The following is a 27,279-nucleotide window of genomic DNA, read 5'->3' on the forward strand; positions in this document are numbered from 1 at the left end:
CAGGGGAACTTCCAGCTGGTGGTGTTCCCATGTGTCTGCTGCCCTTGTCCTTCTAGATGGTAGCGATCATGGGTTTGGAAGTTGTTGTCTAAGGAGCCTTGGTGAGTTCCTGCAGTGCATCTTGTAGATGGTACACGCTGCTGCCACTGCACGTTGGTGGTGGAGTGAGTGAATGTTTGCGGATGGGGTGCCAATTAAGTGGGCTGCTTTGTTCTGGATGGTGTCAAGCTTCTTGAGTGTTGTTGGAGCTGCACTCATCCAGGCAAGTGGAGAGTATTCCATCACACTTCTGACTTGTGCCTTTGTGGACAGGCTTTGGGGAGTTGGGAGGTGAGTTACTCACTGCTGGATGCCTAGCATCTGACCTGCTCTTGTAGCCACAGTATTTACATGGCTAGTCCAGTTCAGCTTCTGGTCAATGGTAACACCCAGAATGTTGATAGTGGGGGATCCAGTGATGGTAATGCCATTGAATGTCAATGGGAGATTGTTAGATTCTCTCTTGTTGGAGATGGTCGTTGTCTGGCACTTGTGTGATGCAAGTGTTACTTGCAACTTGTCAGCCCAACCCTGGATATGGTCCAGGTTTTGCTGCATTTGGGCATGGACTGCTTCAGTATCTGAGGAGTCACAAATGGTGCTGAACATTGTGTGATCATCAGCAAACATCCCCACTTCTGACCTTATGATGGAAGGAAGGTCATTGATAAAGCAGCTGAAGATGGTTGGGCCTCAGACACTACCCAGAGGAACTCCTATTAAATTCCCTTCAGGATCTTTTGGTGCTGCTGCAGTATCCCTACCAGAATTCTCCTCCTCCTACAGGCAACCTCACTGTTGAAGGCAGGAATGAACTCACGCATGGTATTCCTTAAGTATTTATTTTATTCATTCACGGGACATGGGCGTCGCTGGCTAGACCAGCATTTATTGCCCATCCCTAAATTGCCCTTGCAATGGGCAATAAATGTTGGCCTAGCCAGCGACACCCACATCTCATGAATGAATAAAATAAAGACTTTAGGAATTACAACCCAGTGTATGCTGATTCTGTTTTCAAAAGAGACCTGGACTGTTTCTTGGCCAAAGCAAAGATTGCACCTTATAAAAGCTAACTAACATAATATAAGCATATTCAATGTGGTCTGCTGGACTAACTTAGGTTGTCTTAGAGGGCTGGTGAGGAATTTTGTAGTTCTTTTTCCCTAGTGTTTTCTTGTTTTTTTTTTGCCTTCCCCCTGTAAATTACATGGCTGCTGGGGTTTAGAAAATGTCCAGTCATGATGCTCCAGACAGACCTTAGTCCTTCATGGTGAGTGTATGTCAGGCTGATGAATCATCTTGCCTTTTACTGCCTGTTCTGCACATTCATAAGGCCCAGCAAAATGAGTGAGCGGAAGACCTGCTTTGCTGGGGCTTCTACCCACAGAGGAGAATTTTCAACTCCTCCAAAAAACTGTTTGTTTGGCCCTGTGGTAGCAGTTTTGTTTCTGATTCAGAAGATTGTGATTTAATTCTCAGGGTTTCAGTGATAATCTAGGCCAATGTAATGGGCTGTTGCAATGTCAGGATTTAAAAAAACAAAATTCGTTCACTGGCTAGGCCAGCATTTATTGCCCATCCCTAATTGCCCTTGTTTACAGGGGATTTTAAGAGTCAACTACATTGCTGTGTGTCTGGAGTCACATGTAGGCCAGACCAGGTAAGGATGGCAGATTTCCTTCCCTAAAGGCCATTAGTGAACCAGGTGGGCTTTTATGACAATCAGCAATGGTTCCATGGTCATCATCAGACTTATAATTCTAGATTTTTATTGAATTCAAATTCCACCATCTGCTGTGGTGGGATTCAAACCCAGGTCCCCAGAGCATTACCCTGGGTCTCTGGATTACTAGTCCAGTGACAGTACCACTATGCCACCGCCTCCCCAAATTTGCTGTCTTTCAGATGAGATGTTAACCAGAGGCCCTGATAACATGTTTGTGGCACTAAAGAATAGGGGAAATTTCCCGTGTCCTAACCAAAATGTATCCCTCAATCAACACTCCTAAAAGCATATTAACTGATCATTTATCTCATTGTTATTTGTGGGACTTTAACCTGTGCCAATTGTCAAATTCGCCTATTATACAACAGTGACTTTAGTGTAACTAACTTAGTCAAGATTTTCCTTTTATTCACAATATTACTCATCACTCTCAACCACTTTAAGACTCACCTCTTCTCCACTATCTTTTTCTTCAGCAAAGACTTGAGCTGATAAATGGTAGGTTATATTCGTGCACTTAAGTGCCAGGCCATGGCCATTTATCTCAACATGGAAAGGCCCAACCAGATTTCCCACACTTCACTGACACCATCATTGCAAAATGCCCTGCTATCTACATCCTGGAGATGACCTGACTGGAAGTTTATCTGGTCCAGCCATATCAATAATGTTGCTAAATAAACAGGGTATTCTGTGAGAATAGAGTGACAGCCATCTACATGGCTAAGGTGAAGAGCGGGATGGTACTCACCATTTGCCTGACCCACTCATAACTTCATATTATCCAGAACACAGCAGTTTGCTTGTCCAGAGCCAGGCTGCCAATGTCCACTCCTTTCACCATCGGATATCACGGGTACACTGTGTATAAGCTGAGTTTTCTTGAACAACAGCCACAATTTCTACCACTTTTAAAAACAAGAACACCACCATCATTGGAAAATCATTTCATTTATGTATTATTCTTGAGTTTTGAATTTACATAATCTGAAGTAAATTAGCATCCCCTTCATTCTCTGGGTGTAATAAGATGTGCTTTCCATAGGCATATGTATAAGTTAGCAGTATTTGATGTTATATTCATGATCACATGCCTCAACATGATACTGTAGTTTTATTTCATCGAGGTGTGCCATGTTAATGATAAATCATTTTGAACCAGTGTCCTCCTTTACAACTGCAGTTCACTGAATCCTGCAACAGGTGGTGCTGTTGGACCACATTTCACGGTCTTCGTGTCATGTTTTGAAATTAATCTATTATAAGGCAGCAAGGCAAAAAATTTGAATCGATTGCCCATTTTCTCAGGGTTCATTATCATATTATAGGCATCCATTAGGCCTTTGCGTGTGTTTGCATCAGATGCATTTCTCAGTAGTACCTGGAAAGAGAGTAGAGAGTAGTTGCTGATTAAAATTTCCTAGATTGAGTACAACACTACAAATATGTGCATGAACATACAGATAACTAAGTATACCCTACATATGTCAGACAACATTACATGTAACTGCTGTGTTTTCCACACTACTAAACTACTCAATACACCTTCAAAGTCTTTTGGAATGATCCCTGATCATCCGTGTAGCTCTTGACTCCTGATGTTAGATAGCTTCAGCTAGGGCAAAAGATTCAGGCTTGCCTGCAACATTGGGAGCTTGGAGCTGGCACATGGACATAAATGTGATAAAAGTAGGAGTACAGAGACTTTAAGTCAAAGTACTTCCTTGTGTTTTGTGCTGGCAGCTACAGATGATGGTTCTGGGCCAAAGCTCAGGTCTTCCTGACAAAGTAAATCTAATCATTAGTTCTTTGGAAGATCAGGCAGTATTCTGTTAACATTCACTTCTTGTGTATTACTCAGCAGAGCAAAGTAGATCATAGTGGCAGACTTATAACTGTTACACCGTGAATTTGATGTTCAATTCATACTAGTGTCTGTCCAAATTAGGTACCCAATGGTAACATAACGCCATCAAATTGTACATAGTCACCTCCTACATGCAGCCTGGCGAGGGCAAGCATTCATAATTCATCAAGTCCAGTATAAGAAAAAAGCTGACATGATGCTGGCAATATTTAATAATAAAATAGCGCAACTCAATCTTCAAATAACCATCTGACCCATCAAAGCAAAATTCTTAGGCTTTTGGCTGATTTTACTAGAATAATGTTCTTGTGCCCTCCAGAAATTAGGAAAGAGTTAGATTTACATTACATCACTCCTGTCAAAAATGTCTCAAAATAATTAATCTGAAGCGGAGTAAGCATTATGTCTACAAACATGGCAGCCAGTGTTCACGCTAATCCACAACCAGCAAGTGAATGAGTGACCAGTTCAGTTGTTTGAGATTGAGAGCAGAATTTTGGCTAGGGCACTGGGAAAATTCTCTGCAGTACTTTTGAGTGTTAGCATGGGATCTTTAACATGCACCTGAACAGGCAGATTAGCCCTGGTTTGAATATCTTTTTTAAAGGATGCCACCTTGAGCAATACAACATTCCTCCAATATGTCACTGAATGTCAACCATATCTATGAAACCCAGGAATGGGACATTTTGACTGCTACGTAACAAGGCCGACTAGCTCTGAAGCACTATGAGGTGGCCTGAGGAGATGAAAAGTGCTATATAATTGCAATTTTGTCCTCCTTCAATACTTTACAAGTGGAAGTTTTCCTATTATAGCCAGCTTTCCCCATACAAGAAAATACTTCTGAGTAGCATGCAAACTGACAGCAAAAATGGTAAATGACAGATTTTTCCATTACTTTGACACAATTTAATTTTATTTAAATGTCAACTAAATATCTAGTTGAACATTTCACACACATACAGATTTCAGTCAACACACGGGCATTGCTCTGACTATAAAAGCAGGCTCTCAATACACCAATAGACTGATTTAGGTAATGGAATAGGGAACAAAACCACATGCAGATGAAAAGTAAAGATCATTTCATCAGTGAATGGACATCTAAACCATCCTTCTATAAGACCTTAATCCTTTATATACCTACACAATCCTGTTCCATGAATCCTATGTGTGTTGTGAAGAAACGAAGCTTGTACTTTTTATTGTTAGCTGTAGAAGAGTATCAGCTATAATATTATTGACAGCACAAAGTATTGTTGTCCATTTGGTAAAAAAAAATACAATCCTATTATGTTACAAAAGGGACAGAATTTGACAACCAAGCACTTTTTCTAACTCTGTGACTCTCACGGCACAAACATGAACAGCAGCTTCCCTAAGAAAATTAAGCTAAGAAATTAAGAGCAAATAATCAATTGGGAGAAAGCAAAGAATATTTAGCGCAGAAGACAAAGCTGTACTGGGAAGGGCGCTCTTTCTTTACTGTAATTTTGATTAAAATAGCAATTTAAATTTTAAAAATGCTGGTCGTAAATGGCTGACTTTTGCCAAACAATCCTTTGTTGTGAATTTTAATCAATGCGCTGTGGAGAAGTGGAATTAGCCACATATCAGAGGTAATTCTACCTCACAATGTAACAGCCTTACAGAACAAAGTTCCACGTTGGAACCATGTGTGTGCTGGATAAGCTGATCTCAGCCAGAGCAGTAACTGTCCACTGTTGTGGCTCTAGATTAGAGAAAATCAACTAAGTTCTTGCTCCTGTGCAAAGTGTGCACAGGTGGATGCTGGCTGAGGTTGGGACTTACGTGGCTGTCGTGCCCGCTACCTCTCCATTACCTTGATAACACTCACTATCTGAACCCGTTACTGAGGAGCAGCCCATTCTGATGAGGCAGCTCTGAAACTGCACCAATTAATGTGATCTGGAACCTTCAGAAAAATGGAAAGACTGAAGTAGGAAAAATGTTCTGGGAAAGGACAGCAAGCAATCTTGCAACATGAACTTTTTAATCTGAAAATTCCAAGATGAAACATTTGATTTCTTCAGCTCCCCAAACAAATTGGTGCTTTCATGCATAAAATATTTTTTCCATATAGAGCAACAGTAATATTGTCTTAGTAAGTCAACAAATACCAAAACAGACATAAATCATACGAGTTTGAATACACTCTGGATCCTCTCGTAGATTCCAGGAACCTCAGCATGAAAATTCAACAATCTAGAAAATTGTCAAGTGACAGTAACAGCTTAGGAAATGGTCAAGTGAAGATACTTTGGTTTTGGGTTCAAAACCAGGTCAAACACAAGAAAAAGTTTGAAATGTAAGGGGGGAGAAACAGAATTGTTGGCAACATCCTACCTGAAGTCTCACATCGATGCCCATGTTCTTCAAAAACTGATGCTGTGTAATTGGTCCTAAGGAGGTCACTTTACCCTCTGTCATTTGCCGAAGGAAGCTGAAATCAACATCTGCTGTCAGGTCCGCAGTTCCAGGTGCCGTGAGTACATCGTGTAACTGATGCCCACGGAAACCCTTTACAAAATAATGGTTATTAAGCAGAGAAACATTTTTTTTAAATTGTTAAACATACCCAGAAACGTCAGCTCATAGAGCTTCCTCTTTAGAACAAAGCGATAGTGACAGAGAAAGCAGTCAATGGTTACCTTCTAAGGCGAGAGTAAAATGTGAGCTTTTATTGGTCGGTACTTGAATGGTTATCTGGTTTATTCAGGGTAATTTATAATTTCTCAATTTGTAAATGACCACAATTAAAATGACAATATGAACGCAACTCACGAAAATAGTTTGAAATAGAATTCAATTTATTAGGATCGGATGAAGAGTGCAGAAGGGCATGCCAGGAGTAGCACCAGGCATAGCTAAATAGGAGGTGTCAACATGCTGAAGCTATAACACAGGACTACTTGTGTGCCAAACAGCGAAGGCAGCATGCGATAGACAAAGCTAAGCGATCCCACAACCAACGGATCAGATTTAAGCTCTGCAGTCCTGCCACATCCAGTCGTGAATGGTGTGGACAATTAAACAACTAAATGGAGGTCCTCAATGATGGGGAGCCCAGCACATCAGTGCAAATGATAAAGCTGAAGCATTTGCAACAATCTTCAGCAAGAAAGGCTGAGTGGATGATCCACCTTGGCTTCCTCCAGAGGAATATCACAGATATTATCACTCCACATGTTATCAAGAAAAAGCTGAAGGTACTGGATTCTGCAAAGGCTATGGGCCCTGACAACATTACTGCAATAGTACTGAAGACTTCTGCTCCTGAACTGGAATAGCAAAGCTGTTCCAGTGCAGCTACAACACAGACATCTACCCAGCAATGTTGAAAACAAAAACAAAAACAGAAAATGCTGGAAAAACTCAGCAGGTCTAACAGCATCCGTGGAGAGATAAAAAACAGAGTTAATGTTTCAAGTCCGTATGACTCTTCAGAGTGTTGAAAACTACCCTGGTATGTCCTATACACAAAAAGCAGGACAAATCCAACCTGCCTAATTACTGCCCCATCAATCTACTCTCAATCATCAGCAAAGTGATGGGTTGGGAGGGGTTGCCGACAGTGCTATCAAGCGGCACTTACTCAGCAATAATCTGCTCACTGACGCTCAGTTTGGGTTCCACCAGGCCCACTCAGCTCCTGACCTCATTGTCGCTTTATCCAAGCATGGAAAAAAGAGATGAACTCAAGAAGTGAGGTGAGAGTGACCGCCCTTGAAATCAAAGCAGCATTTGACTGAGTGCGGCATCAAGGAGCCCGAGCAAAATTGGAGTCAATGCAAATCAGGGGAAAGCTCTGCACTGGTTAGAATCATACCTAGCAAACAGGGAGATGGTTGTGGTTGTTGGAAGTCAATTATCTCAGTCTCAAGACATCACTGCAGGAGTTCCTCAGGATGGTGTCCTAGGCCCAACCATCTTCAGCTGCTTCATAAGCTTCCTTCCATCATAAGGTCAGAAGCGGGGATGTTTGCCGATAATTGCTCAATGTTCAGTACGATTGACGACTCCTCAGATACTGATGCAGTCCATGTCCAAATGCAGCAAGATCTGGACAATATCCAGGCTTGGGCTGACAAGTGGAAAGTAACATTCATGCCACATGAGTGCCAGGCAATGACCATCTCTAACTAGGGAGAATCTAACCATCGACCCTTGACATTCAATGGCATTTGGTGAGCCTTGATGAGCTGCTGCAGTGTATCTTGTAGACAGTACACACTGCTGCCGCTGTGCATTGGTGATGGAGGAAGTGAATGTTTATTGTGGTGGATGGGTTGCTGAATCCTGAAGGTTACCACTGACCAGAAGCTGAACTGGACCAGCCACCACCTGACTCCCCAAAGCCTGTCCACCAGCTACAATGCATAAGTTAGAAGTATGATGGAATACTCTCCACTGGCTTGGATCAGTGCAGCTCCAACAACACTCAAGAAGCTTGACACCACCCAGGACAAAGCAGCCTGGTTGATTGGCACCCCATCAACCACAATAAACATTCACTCTCTCCACCACCAATGCATAGCGGCAGCAGTGTGTACCGTCTACAAGATACACTGCAGCAACTCACCAAGGCTCCTTCAATAGCACCTTCCAAACCTGTGACCTCTACTAACTAGAAGGACAAGGGCAGCAGATGCATGGGAATACCACCATCTGCAAGTTCTCCTCCAAGCCACTCACCATTCTGATTTGGAACTATATCGCAGTTCCTTCACTGTCATTAGGTCAAAATCCTGGGACTTCCTTCCTAACAGCACTGTGGATGTACCTAAACCAAATGGACTGCAGCAGTTCAAGAAGGCAGCTCACTACCACCTTTTCAAGGACAATTAGGGATAGGCAATATGGAGAAAAAAAAAATACTTTTTTTTTAAAGAATGTCATATTTGCAGCACAATTTTTTTCAGAAGCAATGAGCTGTAAACAATATTTTTGTCTTCAATTTTAAGTCTTTACACACTCCTGTAAATAGCTAAGCGTCCAAATTGCTGCTATTAAATTCTTTTTAAAAAACAGTTCCTTTAAAAAGTTGACTATTAAAGAAAAAGAGAGAATGAGCAAGAAAAATGGGATGATAATGACTTGAATCATGGAATGTTACAATATCTAACACTGACATTTGCGTGATGACTGTTGTCTTTTCGTTTTATTGAGACTTCTGGGGAAAAATAGATCAGTGACGTAATTCTGCTAATTGTGTAACTAGGATGGAATACTGCAAATCAATACATCAGTGATTCGGCATGTTTCCATACTTGCCTCATTTCAACTATATCCATTCACCCTGACATTTTCTAATGCAAGGTGGCATTAGATCAGCAACAGCATATAAGAAATTGTGTAGAAAACAACACGTTGATGTTTCCAGTAAATATTCAAAAGGTCAACATTAAATTTCAAAGAGATCTCTTGAAATTAGGACTTGCGATTCAGGAACATTTACACTAAATCAAAATGTCCAAATGCCAGGAAACCTTTCATCAGAGAGTGACTGTTTTCTACCAAATAAGCTTGGAAAACTTAAAACAATTATTACCAACCAACCATTGTGGGCTTAATTGAAAATGCAAGCATTTTAGTAATTTTGGAAAATGATAAAGACTAATTCCTTTTGGAAATCAATGCATAATCACACTCTTTTCAGTTTTTGTCAGGAACTTCCTTGGCAGAAAAAGTAGGTCAAGTTTCTTCCAATAAAAGTACAAACAAAGCTACTGCTGAGAGAACATTTTATTCATGAAATCTATTATTGAAAATATAGTTGCTAGCCTGAGGGTGTGTTTTATTTTGAAAAACATTTTATATACTAGCTGGGTGGGACAAGTTAATATGCACAAAAAAGAGTGAAACTTAATAATGATATTTTGTTAAGTGTAGATTACGCATTTTTCATTTTTTTGAAAAAAGCGTTCAGATCACATCGCTAACCATTCACATTGGGATCAATATTAACTTCTCCATGACTGGCCAGGGCTGTGGGGGCACAGGGGAACTGAAAATTGGGAAACGCATCCCAAACACACCTTGTAAGCACCTGCCCCCATCTCTATAGATAAAAGCAAAATACCTCGGATGCTGGAAATCTAAAACAAGAACAAAAAATGCTGGAAAATCTCAGCAGGTCTAACAGCATCTGTGGAGAGAACGACAGAGTTAATGTTTCATGTTTTTGTTGCCACCACCTCTACTTTGTTTGACCTTTGATCGTGTGCATCTTGGAGAGTCAAGACATTTCATTTGAATATTTAATTCAGGCTTCCACAGTGACGCTGGGAGACTGATTCAAATTTAACAGCTGGTGGCCAGGTTTCCCCATGGCTTGGAAAACCCAGCAGCTCAATGGAAATTGGACATCTGCCTGCAGAAGGCATATGCTTTTTATAGCATTCCTCCTGGCTGCTTAAAGTAACCTTCAACTTCTCCCAATTGTAGCCACTCCTCCCTGCGAAGATCGTTGATCCCTCCACTTACCAACCCCCGATTTCTAGCCTGCCCCACAATTGGCTAGCACTCCCCCACCCCCTTCCACCATCTCACTACCTCCTTGTAAATATCTGGCTCATTAGGTCTCTGTAGTGCACAACAATGTAGGCTGCCACTCCAGTGTAGTACAGATATGCTGTATTGTCCTAGCTGCCATCTTTCAGATGAGGCATTAAACTGAGGTTCTGTCAGCCCCCTCTGGTGGACCAGATCCCAAGGCAGTATTTGATGAAGAGCATGGGATTTCTCCCCGGTACCCTGGCCAATATTTATCCCTCAACCATCACTTTCATTATTACATTGCTGTTTGTGGGAATTTGCTGTGCGCAAATAGGTGGCTGTGTTTCCTACATTACAACAGTGGCTACTCATCAAATTGTACTTCACTGGCTGTAAAACAATTTGGAAGTCCTGAGGACATGAAATGTGCTTATAAATTCAAATATTTTCCTCTGATCGGTTATTAATCACTAAGGTTTATAATAACGATTTTTTTTATTCGTTCATGGGATATGGATGTCGCTGGTGAGACCAGCATTTATTGCCCATCCTAACTGTCCTTGAGAAGGTGGTAATGTGCTTCCTGAACTGCTGCAGTCCACGTGTTGTAGGAACACCCACATTGCTGTTAGGAAGGGAGTTCCAGGATTTGGACCAGCGACAATATTAACTGATCCAATCAGTTTAAAACTTTGGCTTTAGGCTTGGCCTAGACTGAATCATTCAAGTACCCTCACAATAACAATTTTTTAGAAATTTGACATTTGTGGGCAGATAACTGGTTAAAAAACTGAATAATTTGAGGTTCAGTCACTGAGGTATTAACAGATTACTCTGTTATTGTGTTGATATTCATTATAGCTGGCACTGTTCATGGTATGAATTTATGTATAAGTCTTCATGAAATCATTTAATTAACCATAACACTCCCTTCTCTCAGGGAAAAAAATAAAATACTCAGATTAGTAGTACTAAGCATAAAACTAATCACATCCTTCTTCTTTATTTCAATTCTATAGCATACAAGTCAGAATGTGAAACTCATGGCACAAAAGATCTACATTTAATAATATGATCTCAACCAGTAAAGAAAAGGAATTGCCATTCTGTGGCAGATATCTGGGGGATCATTACAGTTTGATGGGAAACCTATGAATATTAAAGACTCGTTAAGAATATGTTTCATTGAACTTACTCTAAATGTGTCAGTTTTTGTTCCATTATGGCCATAGTCAGCTATTAGTGCTGCTCCCCCATCTTCAGTGATTCGACTGGCTAGATTATCAATGATGACACCAGCCTCAGGGCAGACCTCTATATGGTCCCTTTCATCATCTCTCTGCTTGGAAAGGAAAATAAAGACTTTTACTATAGAGCCAAACAAGAAATGTAAAAAATATTGAGTAGAATAGGCATATGCAGCTTCCAACACAGACAAAAAAAACCTCAATAAAACAAACTGGTATTTTAACTTTTCCTGAACATCCATCAATAATCTCGATCAGTTATTGTAGACCAAACTCGTATATTTGGATTTCTAACACACTGATGTGGAAAATGGGAAGAGATGAAAATGTGACACGTTTTGTTTAATGTATTAAAGTAACCTTTCTCTTCACATATCTTATCAGAAACTGTGGCAAATTTGTACATTGACTTCTCTAAACCTCCAAAGCATATCTTGATTCAATAACCTTAGCATGCCTGTCTCCACATTTCTGTGATAGAAAGGTTTGATTGTAGTTCTTCTATCTTTTAACATTAATTATCTGAGGTTCTACAAATAGCCTTTAATGAAGTAGAGCAATCACAGAACTATATAAAGAAAAACTTATTCCAGAATATTCAATATTCTAACTGCAGCTCTCAACTAGTTGAATTATTTATATATTATTCTAATTTCATAGTCATCCACTTAAGCACCTCCTAACTCCGTAACTTTTCAATGCGCTTACTGTTTTGTAACTGAGTTAGGAATGCTCTCAGTGCGATAACTCTGAGCCCTCCACAAGCAATACAGGTTCATTCTCTCCCCAGGCTCTTATCTTTGCTGAGCTACTCTACCAAATGACCCATCCAAATCTGAAAAGCATAATGTGGGATTATATGGGAGCACCTGGAACACCATCCTTCATGACATGGTGTGAGCACCGTCTGACACAACAAGCAAATCTAACTGAAATAACTAGGTTTTACAAACATAGGAATTGGGAGCAGGAGTAGGCCACTTAGCCCCTGAAGCCTGCTCCGCCATTCAATAAGATCATGGTGGATCTGATTATAACCTCATTCTTGCCTACTCCTGATAACCTTTCACCGCCTTGTTTGTTAAGAGTCTATCCACCTCTGCCTTAAAGATATTGAAGGACTCTGCCTCAACCACCTTTTGGGGAAGAGAATTCCAAAGTCTCTCAACCCTCAGAGAAAAAAAACATTTCCTCATCTCTGTCCTAAATGTGCAACCCCTTATTTTGGAACAGTGACCCGAGTTCTAGATTCTCCCACAAGAGGAAATATCCTTTCTACATTCACCCTGTCAAGTCCCCTCAGGATCTTTTATGTTTCAATCAAATTGCCACTTACTCTTCTAAACTCCAACGACTACAAGCCTAGCCTGTTCAGCCTTTCCTCACAAGATAACCCGCCCATTCCAGGTATTAATCTGGTAAACCTTCTCGGAACTGCTTCTAATGCATTTCCATCTTTCCTTAAATAAGGAGACCAATACTGTATACAGTACTCCAGATGTGGTCTCACCAATGCCCTGCATAACTGAAGCATAATCTCCTTACTCTTGTATTCAATTCCCTTCGCAATAAACTATAACATTCTATTAGCTTTACTAATTACTAGCTGCACCCGCATACTAACTTTTTGCAATTCATGCACTAGGACACCCAGATCCCTCTGCATCTCAGAGTTCTGTAATCTCTCACTGTTTAGATAATATGCTTTTTTATTTGCCCTGCCAAAATGGATAACCTCACATTTTCCTATATTATACTCCATTTGCCAGATCTTTGCCCACTCACTTAACCTATCTATATCCTTTTGTAGCCTCCTTATGTCCTTTTCACAACTTACTTTCCTACCTATCTTTGTGTCATCAGCAAATTTAGCAACCATACTATCAGTCCCTTCATCCAAATCATTTATATAAATTGTAAAGTATTGAGGCCCCAGCACTGATCCCTGTGGCACACCATTCATCACATCCTGCCAACCAGAAAATGAGCCATCTATGCCTACTCTGTTTCCTGTTAGCTAGCCAATCTTCTATCCATGTCAATATGTTACCCGCTACACCATGAGCTTTTATTTTCCGCAATAACCTTTGATGAGGCACCTTATCAAATGCCTTCCAAAAATCTAAATACAGCACATCCACTGCTTCCCCTTTATCTACAGCATCTGTTACTTCTTCAAAGAATGCCAATAAATTGGTTAAATGGGATTTTCCTTTCACAAAGCCATGTTGACTCTGCCTGATTATCTTAAATTTATCTAAGTGCCCGGTTACAATGTTTTGAATAACAGCTTCTAACATCTTCCCTATGACAGATGTTAAACTAACTGGCCTATAGTTTCCTGTTTTCTGTCTCCCTCCCTTTATTAATAAAGGAGTCACATTAGCTATTTTCCAATGTAATGGAACCTTCCCCAAATCTAGTGAATTTTGGAAAATTAAAACCAACGCATCAACTATCTCACAAGCCACTTCTTTTAAGACCCTAAGATGAAATCCATCAGGACCCAGGGACTTGTCAACCCGCAGTTCCAACAATTTGCTAAGTACCACTTCCCTGGTGATTGTAATTTTCTTGAGTTCCTCCCTCCTTTCCAGTTTCTGATTTACAGCTGTTTCTGGGATGTTACTTGTATCCTGTACAGTGAACAACATATTCTGTTTCTCTCACTGCTTTTGCAACAAGCATGATGAAGTAATTACTATACAGGAGTTTTTCATTTAAAGATTATTTTTAACTGGACATTTACATCATCAGTTACTGCTGGGATTCTCCTGCTTTGCTGCCGTAACTTTGGCCAATGTTTGGCTGAAATCGTGTTTAAACAGCTCTGAGGAAATTGACCCATTGGATTGTTAAAAATTGAACAAACTTAAAACGAACACTGCATAAAGGAGGCGCAATGTTTTGTTTTATTTCACCTGAATCAATGCTTTGGAAGCCAAAGTGGCATGAGGTGCTAGAACAAACCGAAGCTTTTCTGGTGACTTTGGTTCAATGTCGATCAGTATTTCACGCCATCCCTGCTTAGTTTTCTGGAAGTGATGAATATTTAGTAATTATAAAATCATAATGGCTGCAGTTTAATAAACATAGAGCTAATATTTTATTTCATGCTAATTAGGTAACATTAATTTTGCCAAAGTTTACCTCACTGAAGAAAGTACAATTTATTCTTTGAAAAGCAGTCTTTTTTTATTAAAGCATAATTAAATGAATACTGCAGAACACTAATCAATTATTTATCTGCCCCATATTTTACAAGTAAACGTGGCATAATTGCTGTGACAAACCAAATTATGGTCCCGAGGTTATTGGGAAATCGTGACTGTGAAAGATTTAATAGTCATTCCCTTAACTACAGTTATAATTAATAACTCACCTGTTAGTGTGGATTCAAACTATGAAATGGACAATTTAGTGAAATTATTAGAAATTATAGTAAGGCATCCAATTCTGTGAAGCTGTGACAATACTGTATATACACCGCTTTGCTGTACCCTAAGTGTTTTGCAGTCATAGTATCACAACTACAGGATTTAAGTGTCAGCCAAAACTGCAACCACACTGTTATTTTAGAATCTGTATCATTGTGGCCAGCTTCCTTTATAACAGCATGATATCAGATGACATCAAGACCATCAAGGCGGGGGGCATGTTAGTGGGGTGGTGAAAAAGGCATATGGGACACTTGCCTTTATCAATCAAGGCATAGATTACAAAAGTAGGGAGGTCTTGTTGGAGTTGTATAGAACCTTACTGAGGCCACAGCTGGAGTACTGTCTGCAGTTCTGGTTGCCACATTATAGGAAGGATGTGATTGCACTGGAGGGGGTGCAGAGGAAATTCACCAGAATGTTGCCTGGGATGAAACATTTAAGTTATGAAAAGAGGTTGGGTAGACTTGGGTTGTTTTCGTTGGAGCAGAGAAGACTGAGGGGCGACCTGATTGCGGTGTACAAGATTATGAGAGGCATGGACAGGGTGGATAGGAACCAGCTGTTCCCCTTAGTTGAAGGGTCAGTCACAAGGGGACATAAATTCAAGGTGAGAGGCAGGAGGTTTAAGGGGGGATGTGAGGAAAAACTTTTTTACCCAGAGGGTGGTGACGGTCTGGAATGCACTGCCTGGGAGGGTGTGGAGGCGGGTTGCCTCACATCCTTTAAAAAGTACCTGGATGAGTACTTGGCACGTCATAACATTCAAGACTATGGGCCAAGTGCTGATAAATGGGATTAGGTAGGTAGGTCAGGTGTTTCTCACGTGTCGGTGCAGACTCGATGGTCCGAAGGGCCTCTTTTGCACGATGTAAAAAAAAAATACTATTTCTGTTTCATATTCGAGTTCATAGAGCCATAGAACCATTACAGCACAGAAAACAGGCCATTCGGCCCTTCTAGTCTGTGCCGAAATATTATTCCGCTAATCCCATTGACCTGCATCCAGTCCATAACCCTCCAGACCTCTCCCATCCATGTATCTATCCAATTTATTCTTAAAACTTAGTGAGCCCGCATTTACCACGTCAGATGGCAGCTTGTTCCACACTCTCACCACTCTCTGAGTGAAGAAGTTCCCCCTAAACCTTTCCCCTTTCACCCTAAAGCCATGTCCTCTTGTGTTTATCTCTCCTAATCTAAGTGGAAAGAGCCTACTCGCATTTACTCTGTCTATACCCCTCATAATTTTGTAAACTTCTATCAAATCTCCCCTCATCCTTCTACGCTCCAAGGAATAAAGCCCTAACCTGTTTAATTTTTCCCTGTAACTCAACTCCTTAAGACCCAGCAACATCCTAGTAAATCTTCTCTACACTCTTTCAATCTTACCGATATCCTTCCTTTTTTTCATATATTTAAACAAACAAGTTTGATCCAAATTTTGTAATCCCTGGGTGCAGTGAGAGTAGAGGACTTCAGTTAAAAAGCACTTCAGTATATCAAATATATTTGAGTCTCACAATAACAATGGTTGGATTTTTCTTGGCTTTGTAAAAAATCTTTAATTTACTTTTTTATTTGTCCCTTGGTCACGAAGGGCAAAAACATTCCTTGTACTAAAGCCCTGCGGGAGAATGGAAGAGTTTCATCACATTTATCATCCTGAGTGACTGCATCTTCACTAAATAATCAGTCCATTTGTTCCCCTGGGTGAAATGGCTAATTGGAGATCAAAGGAATGAAATGAGGAACTGAAGTTGTAGAACAGGTACAGATCAATATTGTCAGCAGCATGGTGCAAGATATGATGCTTTTACCTGAAACTTGTGGATTGGAAGTACATCAAAAAACTCATGTGCAAGATAAAAGCTGAAACCTGAAAAAGAAATGAGTATAGATTGACACACATGCACATATTAATAAGACAGAAGAAACATTTATTTACTTCAACATTTAAAAAAAATGGATTGCTATCTTTCTAGAAACTACAGGCAAAAGGATGATAATTTCCTCTAAACCATTCTAATTACAAATAAACAGACATTTGGACCCATTCCATCCCAGTTGATGATAGGTGAGGCTGAAAAAGATATGGATACAATTCTGTTAAAAAAAAATTACAGCTTTAGCATTTGTAAGGTAAGTGGTCAACTATATAGAGTTAGAATAGAGTAGAATGACTTTGAAGTAACCATTGAAGCCTGGGCATCTAATTTTAAGGAAAGCGTTCAGAGATAGCATTGGAATGCAATAAAAGCAAAATACTGAAACTAATAAAAAGCAGTAAATAAAAATTAACCAAATTATTAAAAGTAAATTAAGCAGGTAGATTTGGGAGAATTTGTAAATTACAACATATTTAATCAACTTCAGCTATTTAAGAAATGTTCCATTGCAAAGGTGATATTTACATTATGCTCCAGGCATCACACTTCCTTCCTTCTGTCATACTTTGGTATTAGGCGTGGCATTCACAATTAATTTTTCTATTATGTCATTATATGTTACAAATTGTTTTTTTAGTTTCCCTTCTTTTATATTTTACTTAATAGTGGGATGGGGTCTCACCTTTAGGTACATCCCGTAGATCCCTGTACCATGAGATTGGAAGCCCTGTTTTGGTAATACCTGTCCTGTAAATTGCACCACTGGGATCATGTAGTAAATGCTGCTCTCCTTCAGTGAGAAGCTGTGCTTGAATTTCACCAAGCTTTGGGCTAACCTCAACCAGATGCACTGAAATCTCAGATTCCTTCAGCACAGAACGAAGTTGGCTGAAGACCTAATATTACAAATACAGATTAATTGTTAAAAATAAAAGTTTTCTATAGGAAGTTCACTTAAAATGCATAGCAATTGAAATAATCAACTTGTATAGTGTAAGACAACGATATAAACCCAAAACTGTTTATTTGGTGACCGCCCTGCCATAATTTTGTTCCCTCCTTTTTTGTTTTCCTCTTTATTGTTTTAAGTTTTTATTGTTGCCCCCAATCCCTGACTTGGAAGAAAAGCAAGCATGCTGCATAAAAATGAAGATTCCTTGAGATTTCCCTCGGAAGTCCCATGAATTGGACAACTTTGAAAAATTCCTTGATGGTAACCATTACTTTTTGGGTATCCTGCAGCCAATGCATATCACTGAAGAGAAGGTCGTAATAGTTATAACCACTGACTAGACAGTTCAGGCAAAGTATATGACCCAATTACATAGCAATGTTTGCTTGAAGTATTGAAATCGGTCACAGACACATCAATGCCTAATAATTCTGAGCTGAGAGTGTATAATTTGGCAGTGGTCAATCAACACTTTGTATATCTATCAAAAAGAGTAACAGAAGGGCAGTGTCAGTTAGATTCACACAATATCACTATCTGTCGAACTACCTGCAAACAGGTTTAGGATTTAATACATCAGTCATCTGTGAATTTTTCAACATTGACGAGTTTCACCAGCCCCATAGCAAAAAGAAAATGACCATGTCTGAGCACCCTTTATATCAGAGAAATAACATTGAACTGAAATAAAAAGGATTATTCTGAAATATTTGATTTTCAAACAAATCTGTTAGTCAATTTAGTTTAGCTAAATTTATGGAGATATTGAAACAATGATTTCCAGAATGATGTGGGGAGGTGATGGCATATTGGTATTGTCACTGGGCTAGTGATCTAAAGACCCAGGGTAATGCTCTGGGGACCTGGGTTCGAATCCCACCATGGCAGATGGTGGAATTAGAATTCAATAAAAATCTGGAATTAAAAGTCTAATGATGACCATGAAACCATTGACGGTTGTTGTAAAAACCCATCTAGTTCACTAATGCCCTTTAGAGAAGGAAATCTGTTGTTCTTACCTGATCTGGGATATACGTGACTCCAGGCTCACAGCAATGTGGTTGACTCTGAAATGGCCTAGCAAGCCACTCAGCTATCAAGGGCAACTAGGGATGGGAAGCCCACATCCCATGAATCAATTAAAAAAAAAAATCTTTGATAATGTTCTCAGCAATGTATGTGAACTACATAAGAAAATATTGAAATTCTTTCCCCCATTGTTTGTTATATTAATAAAAATACTTGCTACTATTGGCGTATTCAAGTACTTTCACAATTGACAAACACTAATATTGCCATTGGTGTGCGGGGGTGGGGTGGGCCTGACACGCCAACGCATTAAATGACGTGTGATGACGTCACGTGTCAATTCGATATTTCGTTTGGCGGGTGCGTGCCGGAGGCATCTGCGCATCCGCCAAACTGTCAATGGCCTATTGAGACCATTAAAAAAGTAATTAAAGTTGTTAACAATGCTGCCCGTCCAACCTTAAGGTTGGCGGACAGGCGAAGAGACCAAGCAGTCTTCGCGTTTTTCAGGAAACCTCATGGGATGATGTTTCCTGAAGGTTTTATAGAATAATTAGATAAATTTTGCTAAATTCACAAAGATGTCCCAGCTCATGTGATACTGTCACATGAAGGGACATGTTTAAATAATTTTTTACTTCATTTATAAAAAAGGATTATCAACTTAATCTCCCTGAAGCAGCTCTGTGCTACCGGCCACGTGTTACTCTGGGCGGGCCTTAATCATCCCTTAAAATGGCTGTGCGCAGCCGATTGTGAGCGGCGATCAGCTCCGCACCCGTCCCCGCCCGCCATAGGAACATTCACCCCTAAGTCATTGCACCATTGGCAAAATTCTATGACAATATTTTAAATTCATTATGCAATGTACTATAAAGTAAGCCTTTAAGCCATATCCATTATTAAAGTAAACTGAATTATTTTCAGCACAGTTACAGAGTATAGGAATGAAATCAATTACTAAAATCAGTACATTAAATTTTTCTTATTTTTCATATGTACTGGAGATAAACTGGAAATATTCTTAATCAAATTCATGCTTTGGAATTTTGGTTTGTGCATTCATAAAACTAAGAAATAGTTGACATCTTACCCTTAGAGCATCACTTGCTAAAGTACCCCTGCCAGGCCCAAGTTCTACGAGTTGAAATGTCTTTGGTTTACCAGCAGCCATCCACTCGCTTACGCACCACACTCCAAGTAGCTTGGGTTGGGAAGAAAAAATACTTTAGATAACTTTTTAATTTAACTGGTGCAATTTAGCTACAGGAATTACTAAGTGACTAGTTGTTACAGTGAATTACAGCACTACCCTTTACTAATGAAAAGTGCTAAAGAAATGCAGTGTCCATATCAATGGAAACACTTCAAAGTATATTATTTAAACTTTAAAAGCTTGGCACACCTACACCACCAGAACATTGGACTCCAGCTAAAAGATCAGCACCCAATTTACTTTTACACTCTACAGTGAATATATTATCTGTCTTGTAAAAGCTATCAAGATTGTGGGACAAATATAATGGACTAAATTGAGGGATGGCTCTCTTCCCACATTGCTCTAACAAACTTCCTGCTGGGTTGATTGAGCAGCACTGACGATTCTTCTTATGAACACAGATGCCATCTATTAACCTAGAGAAATAAAAGGAAGCAGGAGGCAAATACCCACTCCAGAGTAAATACTAATGTAGCTGTGATTGCCATAATATGCATGCCATTTATAACAGTCCATTTTAGTAATGCATAGACTGTTGGCCATTACAAAACAGGTTACATTCTAAAATTATCCAACCAAATCCTGCTTTCTTACAATCAAATTGTTCTTCTAATGGTCAGAATCACAACAAGTTACACAATGCACTTGTAGGCTTACTTCTCCAAAGATCTGACTAATTTCAGGTGATGTAATGAAGTCTCCTTGTGGTCCTAGAACATCCCTGTGTTGATAATATCCCTGAAACAGATTACACCAATAATCTCAGTTAACAATGCCCAGACTTTGCTGACTTACATAATTATGCTTTCAAAACAGATATATACAGTATGATAATTATAGGAGCAGGTGACCGGTCAGTAACTGCATCAATAAACGTATAACTGAAGAAAAAGAAAAAAAACTTTCACAACTTCAGGACATCTCAAAACACTTTATTGCCAATGAATATTTTTGATGGGTACTTATTGTTCTAAGGTAGGAAATGCTGCTGCCAATTTGCGCAAAGCAAGATCCCACAAACCGCAATCTGATAATGACCAGGTAATGTTGTGATGTTGATTGCGGGATGAATATTGGCCAAGAAACAGGGCCCCTGCTCCTTTCTGAATTAATGTCATGGGATCTTTTACATCCACCTCCAAGGGTAGAAAGGGCCTTGGTTGAATGTCTCATCTGAATGATGGCACCTCCAACTGTGCAGCACTTTCTGCACCGGAATGTCAACCTTGATGTTTGTGCTCAAGTCCTGAAGTGGGACTTAACCCACAACGTTCTAACTCAGAGGCAAGAGTTAATTCTTAGTGGCTCAGTTGGTAGCACTAAAATAGCAGCATATTTCAAAGGTAGCAATTTTTAATAGTCAATGATGAATTACATACTGTCACAGGATTGGTTAAAACTTCCCTCATATATTCTGCTACTGAAATTGGACCTGTTGACTTTATTTTTGAAATTAGGTGCTTTAACATCATATTATCTTGGTTGCTTTCTGTGCTTTCCGATGTTCTGGAGCATGATCTCATCCATTGACCTGCGGATAATCTTCCACATACTGCAAGAAAGAGAAAAGAAGATTGAAGCAGTGTTCCAGTTATTCTAATGTAATAACGTAAACCAATGAAAAATTTAACTATACAGTAAGCGGATCTGAGTCTGACAACCTGAGTAACTATAGGAGAGAAGATGTAGGAAATGATCAGTTTGTCTTATTTCAAGTGCAAGAAAAGGATTTATTTATTTTAAGGCTGGAAGAACTGAGAACTTCTCCTTAAGGTTAAGATCATGATTGAAATTTGAAACAACTCTCCTCATTCTTAGTAGGCATGTATGCAACCAGAAATTTCCACTGCCAGGAAATATTCAGAATGGTAGATACAATCAGTAATATTGACGCGCAGATTGCAACTAAACAAGTGGAGTTATTTAATTTCAAGGTAACATGTGAATGAACATGAAACAAAAAGACAAACTGTCAGTACTAATGTCTGAAACTTGACAACTCTGGACCCTGACGGTTTACTCTGCAGTAAATACCTGGGCAGTCTTTTCTAAAAATAACAGAAGAAATTTCTTTGCACAAATACTTTAGTCCGGGAAGGAACTTCATCGTGTCCAGTTTAACCATTTCCTGCATCTAATCTCAGTGAAAGACGAAAAGCTCAAAGCAACCTGCAACTCGTTGACAGGGTTGTAACCTTTGACCTTCAACCTATTACCCCTCACCTCTGACAGGTCATATTCGCTAAGCAAAGACCAATAATCGTTATTTTAGATCTATTTTAGGGTGCTATCAGGATTATATTAATTTATTATTTGCAAGGGTTTTAGTTGGATTTGTTTTTAATCCGTTTTGGTTTTTTTTTAAATGTTCGGTTTATCTATTTGACAGGGCCTGGACTGGGCACGCAGCGGTTGACAACATGGCGGCGGCGGAGAAGCTAGAGTCGCTTCTGGAAGAATCGGATAAGGGAGAGAGCAGTCAGGACGAGTCGGAGTCTTGCGATGAGTTCACGCTGGACGTGGTGCGGCGGCTCGGAGGGACCAAGGTACGGGAGGGACGGACGGACGGACGGAAAGGGTGTCAGCGTCAAGGCTGCCTGGAGTGGAGAGGTCCCTCCGTACACGTGGGGGAAGCGCTGCTGCTGTTCGGGTCTCGCTAGGGCTTGAGATACACTGGGGTCAAGGCCCCATGCTTTTGCTGTGACCGCCGTGGCTCAGTTTGGTAGTACTCTCGCCTCCAGAGTGGGCTCAAGTCCGCACTCCAGGACATAAGCAAAAAAGTCTAGGTTGGCACTAGCGCAGTGCTGAGGGAGTGCGGCACTGTCGCAGGTGCTGTCTTTGGCATGTGAGAGGTCCCGTCTGCCCCCTCAAGTTGATATTAAAATATCCCGTGCTACTTCTTCAGAGAAGAGCAGGAAGAATGTTCCGCCAATTCCAGCATGATGCCACCACAAAACACATCTTCCCTTCACCACCCCCCCCCCCCCCCCCAGTCGGCATTCCGTAGGGACCGTTCCCTCCGTGACACCCTGGCCCACTTCTCCATCGCCCCCTACACCTCAACCCCCTCCCACGGCACCTTCTCATGCAACCGCAGAAGGTGCAACATCTGCCCTTTTACTTCCCCCTTCCTCACCATCCAAGGGCCCAAACACTCCTTTCAAGTGAAGCAGCATTTCACTTGCACTTCCCTCAATTTAGTCTACCGCATTCGTTGCTCCCAATGCGGTCTCCTGTACATTGGAGAGACCGAACGCAGACTGGGTGACCGCTTTGCGGAACACCTTTGGTCTGTCCACAAGCATTACCCGGACCTCCCTTTCGCTTGCCATTTCAACACACCACCCTGCTCTCATGCCCACATGTCCGTCCTTGGCTTGCTGCAATGTTCCAGTGAAGCTCAACGCAAACTGGAGGAACAGCACCTCATCTCCCGATTAGGCACTTTGCAGCCTTCCGGACTTAACATTGAGTTTAACAACTTCAGATCATGAACTCTCTCCTCCATCCCCACCCCCTTTCTGATCCCCCTTTTTCCAATAACTTATATATTTTTAATATATTTTTTTAAATATATTTTTCTTTTCCCACCTATTTCTATTATTTTTAAATGTATTTCCATTCTTTGTTTTATCTCCACCTTTTAGCCCATTTCGATCCCTTCCCCCACCCCACCCGCAATAGGGCTATCCCCCTACCCCACCCCCACTAGGGCTATGCTCGTCCTGCTTTCTACCCTTAATGTCACCATTAGCACATTCCATAGCTAATATCACCACCGTCAACACCCCTTTGTCCTTTTGTCTATTTCATCTTTGGCAATCTCTTCTTTGCCTCCACTATCACTGGCCCTCTATCCAGCTCAACCTGTCCCACCCCCCTCAACTAGCTTATATTTCATCTTATTTCTATTTTTCTTTTAGTTCTGATGAAGAGTCATACGGATTAGAAACGTTAACTGTATTCCTCTCTGCAGATGCTGTCAGACCTGCTGAGTTTTTCCAGCTATTTTTGTTTTAGTTTAGAATATCCCCAGTGTTTTGGTCAATACTTATCCTGCAAGAACATCACAAAAACAGATTACCTAGTCATAACATTGCTGTTTGTGGGCAAATTGGCTGCTGCGTTTCCTACATTACAACTTTGACTCTAGTTCAGAGGTACTTCATTGAATGTGAAGTGCTTTTGAGATGCCTGGTCATGAAAAGTGCTATATAAATGCAAGTTTTTTCTTTTGTTATAGAATGATCTCCTTCTGTGCTGTAACCATTCAGCCTGTTGTGTCTGTGCTGGCCCTCTGAAGGAGCAATTCATCTATTGCCACCCTGCTGCCTTTTCCTTGTAGCCCTACAAATATTTCTTTTTCAGATAATGATCCAATTCCCTTTTGAAAACCTCAGTTGACTTTGCCTTCACTGTACTGTTAGGCAGTGATCTAACCATTTGCCGCATGGAAAGGTTTTTCCTCATGTCGCCATTGCTTCTTTTGCCAATTACCTTAAATCTATGCCCTCTGGTTTTCGATCCTTCCACCAATAGGAACAGTTTATTCCTACCTATTCTGTCCAGACCCCTCATGATTTTGAACATTCTATCAAATCCCCTCTCAACTCTCTCCAAGGAGCACTGTCCCAACTTCCCCAATCGTTCTACATAACTGAAGTTCCTCATTCCTGGAACCATTTGTGTGAATCTTTTCTGCATCCTCTCTACTGCTTTCGCATCCTTCTGAAAGTGTGGTGCTCAGAACTGGATGCAATACTTCAGTTGAGGCCAAACCTGTGTTTTACAAAGGTTTAACATAACTTCCTTCCTTTAATACTCTGTGTAACAATTGATAAAGCCCAGGATAGTTTGCTTTATATAAAAATGCAAGTTGTTTTATATTTAATGTATTTTAAACCTTCCTTAGACTAACAAATTATGTATATTTCTATCCATGTGATTGTGCCAGGATAGTAGAACTTGGTTTCAGTAAAATATTTGTATATGTGGTATTGCCTCTTTGTAATCATATCTTTTTTCTCTGCAGGCTGACTATGTAATGCTGTCTTCCTTAAATGAGAATGAAGAACTGGTTGATGGTGGAAAAAAGACGGCAATAGATGATCTGAAAGAAGGTGAATTAGAAGCCTTCATCAATAAAATAGGCATAAGCAAATATTCCAAAATTCTGCTGGAAGAAAACGAAGAGTGCAATAAAAAAGAAAACCAAATAAAAAAGGAGAAAGAGAAAGTTGACAAGAATAAGAAAAAAGGACTGAAAGAGAAAATCCAAGGTAGAAAGGGTGAGCAAAAGGAATTGCAAGGAAAGGATGGAAAGAAAAAGCTGATTCAGGATAATGAAGTATCTAGTACATCTGGGTTACTGGGCAGGAAAACAAAACAACAGGTCAACTTTGAATTTCAGCCCAAATCATATTTATTGATAAAGCCAGGAGGAAAGTGGTATGATGTGGCATATACCAATGAGCACAGCTTTAAGCCACAAGATGAATCATTCGTCACACAGTATAGGAATCTAGCTAAACAGCTGTATGAGCATGAGACCGATCTGTACAGGAGTAAGAAAAATATCCAAAAGGGAGCAAGCTCAACATGGATGAAAACTGTGGTCACAACAGGCACATTAGCAGACAGAATGGCAGCTATGACACTTATGATACAAGATGCTCCAGTGCACACTCTACACTTTGTGGAGACATTAATCAACCAAATCAAGAAGAAGGGAAGTCGGCGGCAATGCTTAATGGCTTTAAGTACGTTAACAGAACTATTGATCTCTGACCTGCTTCCAGATAATCGAAAACTACGATCCTTTTCCCAGCATCCCCTTAAAAACCTAGAGGAGCTTGCTAGTGGGAACAAGGATGCCCAAGACAAGCGCCTAATATTGTGGTACTTTGAACACCAGTTGAAGCATCATTTTGCAGAGTTTGTGCAGGCATTAGAAACATTGGCCCATGACACTGTGCAGGCAACAAAAGCTCGTGCCTTGGCAACAGTCCATGAGATCTTGTGCAATAAGCCAGAGCAAGAGAAAGCTCTGTTGACCCAGTTAGTGAATAAATTAGGAGACCCACAATATAAATTGGCCACAAAGGCCTCTTACCTTTTGAAAACTTTGCTCCATAAGCATCCCAATATGAAAACAGTTATATGCTGTGAAATTGAGCGACTTCTGTACAGGCCTAACATTAGTTTGAAAGCTCAGTACTATGCCATTTGCTTTCTCAACCAAATGGTCTTGAGCCATGAAGAGAATGATCTAGCTGGGAAGCTAATAGCTGTATACTTTTCATTTTTCCATGCCCACGTTAAAAAGGCAGAACTAGACTCCAAAATGCTAAGTGCATTGCTGTCAGGTGTCAATCGTGCTTTTCCTTACTCCAGGATGGATGATGAAAAGATGATGGAACAAATGGATACTTTGTTCAGGGTTGTACATGTTGTGAACTTCACTACAAGTGTCCAAGCACTAATGTTGCTATTTCAAGTGATGGAATCTCAACAAGCAGTATCCAATCGATATTATGTAGCACTCTACAGGTAAAATTTACTTTTAGGTTTTGTCAAAAATATTTATATACGAGTGACGTTATTTAAAATTTCAAATAGCTTTAGAGGAGATATACTAGAATACAAATACAAAGAAAGCCTTGAAGAATTGGGACTTTTTGGATAACATACATTTTGTAGCATGTAAAAGTGTTTAAAATTATGAAATAATTGATAGCAGACTGTTCCCACTAATTAGAAGACCTTAAACAATTATCAGCCTCTCCTTTTTATGGAGATTTATTTGTTCTCATTATAAGTTTTTCATTTCTTTAGGGACATAGGAACAGGAGTAGGCCATTTGGCCCTCAAGCCTGTTTCACCATTCAGTGAAATTATGGCTGATCTGTGACCTAACTCCATATACCAGCCTTTGTCTTGTATATCTCTTGATACCTTTAGCTAATAAAAATCTATCAATCTCAGTTTTAAAATTAATGTTGACCTGGCATCAATTCCCATTTCTGGTAAAGAGTTCCAAATTTCTTCTACTCTTTGGAGAAGTGTTTCCTAATTTCACTCCTAAAAGATCTGGCTTTGTTTGTCTTTTACTGTGCTACCTAACCCTAGACTCCCCATAAGCAGAAATATTTTCTCCCAATCTACTCTCTCTATTCCCCTTAATATCTTAAACTTCGATCAAAAACTCATTAACCTTCTAAATTCCAGGAAATGCAACCTTAGTTTGTGTAACCTCTCCTCGTAATTTAACCCTTGCAGTCAAGCTGTCAGTCTTGTAAATCAACGCAGTATTCCCTCCAAGGTCAATACATCCTTCTTGAAGTGTGGTG

General features: G+C 40.1%; 2 protein-coding genes across 6 annotated transcripts in view; one reads left to right on the forward strand and one right to left on the reverse strand.

The window, feature by feature from the left end:
- Positions 1-2,700: 2,700 nt before the first annotated feature.
- On the reverse strand, positions 2,701-22,131 carry ndufaf7 (NADH:ubiquinone oxidoreductase complex assembly factor 7). 5 transcript variants are annotated; one of them, XM_078557303.1, is made up of 10 exons: positions 21,965-22,131; positions 21,310-21,482; positions 20,588-20,668; positions 19,805-19,915; positions 17,413-17,626; positions 16,662-16,720; positions 14,326-14,439; positions 11,353-11,496; positions 6,006-6,179; positions 2,701-3,149 (listed from the first exon to the last, which is right to left on the reverse strand). In XM_078557303.1, the coding sequence occupies exons 1-10, from the start codon at positions 22,062-22,064 to the stop codon at positions 2,940-2,942; spliced, it is 1,380 nt and encodes a 459-aa protein (XP_078413429.1). In that variant the 5' UTR covers positions 22,065-22,131; the 3' UTR covers positions 2,701-2,939. The 5 variants fall into 5 exon arrangements, with proteins under 5 accessions (XP_078413429.1, XP_078413428.1, XP_078413432.1 ...); XM_078557302.1 differs by having other exon boundaries at positions 11,353-11,499; positions 21,965-22,125; XM_078557306.1 differs by having other exon boundaries at positions 11,353-11,499; positions 22,015-22,116.
- Positions 22,132-22,312: 181 nt separating this feature from the next.
- cebpz (CCAAT enhancer binding protein zeta) overlaps positions 22,313-27,279 on the forward strand; it is a 32,310-nt gene continuing 27,343 nt past the window's right edge. The window contains exons 1-2 of the mRNA XM_078557298.1: positions 22,313-22,476; positions 24,963-26,479. Of these exons, the coding sequence (XP_078413424.1) occupies positions 22,351-22,476; positions 24,963-26,479 (1,643 nt within the window). The 5' untranslated portion in view covers positions 22,313-22,350. The remainder of the gene's footprint in view (positions 22,477-24,962; positions 26,480-27,279) is intronic.

Source organism: Cetorhinus maximus, chromosome 14 (genome assembly GCF_964194155.1).
Source record: "Cetorhinus maximus chromosome 14, sCetMax3.hap1.1, whole genome shotgun sequence".
Lineage (NCBI taxonomy): Eukaryota > Metazoa > Chordata > Chondrichthyes > Lamniformes > Cetorhinidae > Cetorhinus > Cetorhinus maximus.

Coding starts and splice junctions, on each gene's coding strand:
- ndufaf7 (XM_078557302.1), bottom strand. CDS start 22,064: ATGCAGGAAATGGTTAAACTGGACACGATGAAGTTCCTTCCCGGACTA. Junction 19,916..20,587: donor TTAGTCAGATCTTTGGAGAA/GTAAGCCTACAA, acceptor TCCCAACCCAAG/CTACTTGGAGTGTGGTGCGT. Junction 16,721..17,412: donor TCTACGGGATGTACCTAAAG/GTGAGACCCCAT, acceptor TTTCTTTTTCAG/GTTTCAGCTTTTATCTTGCA.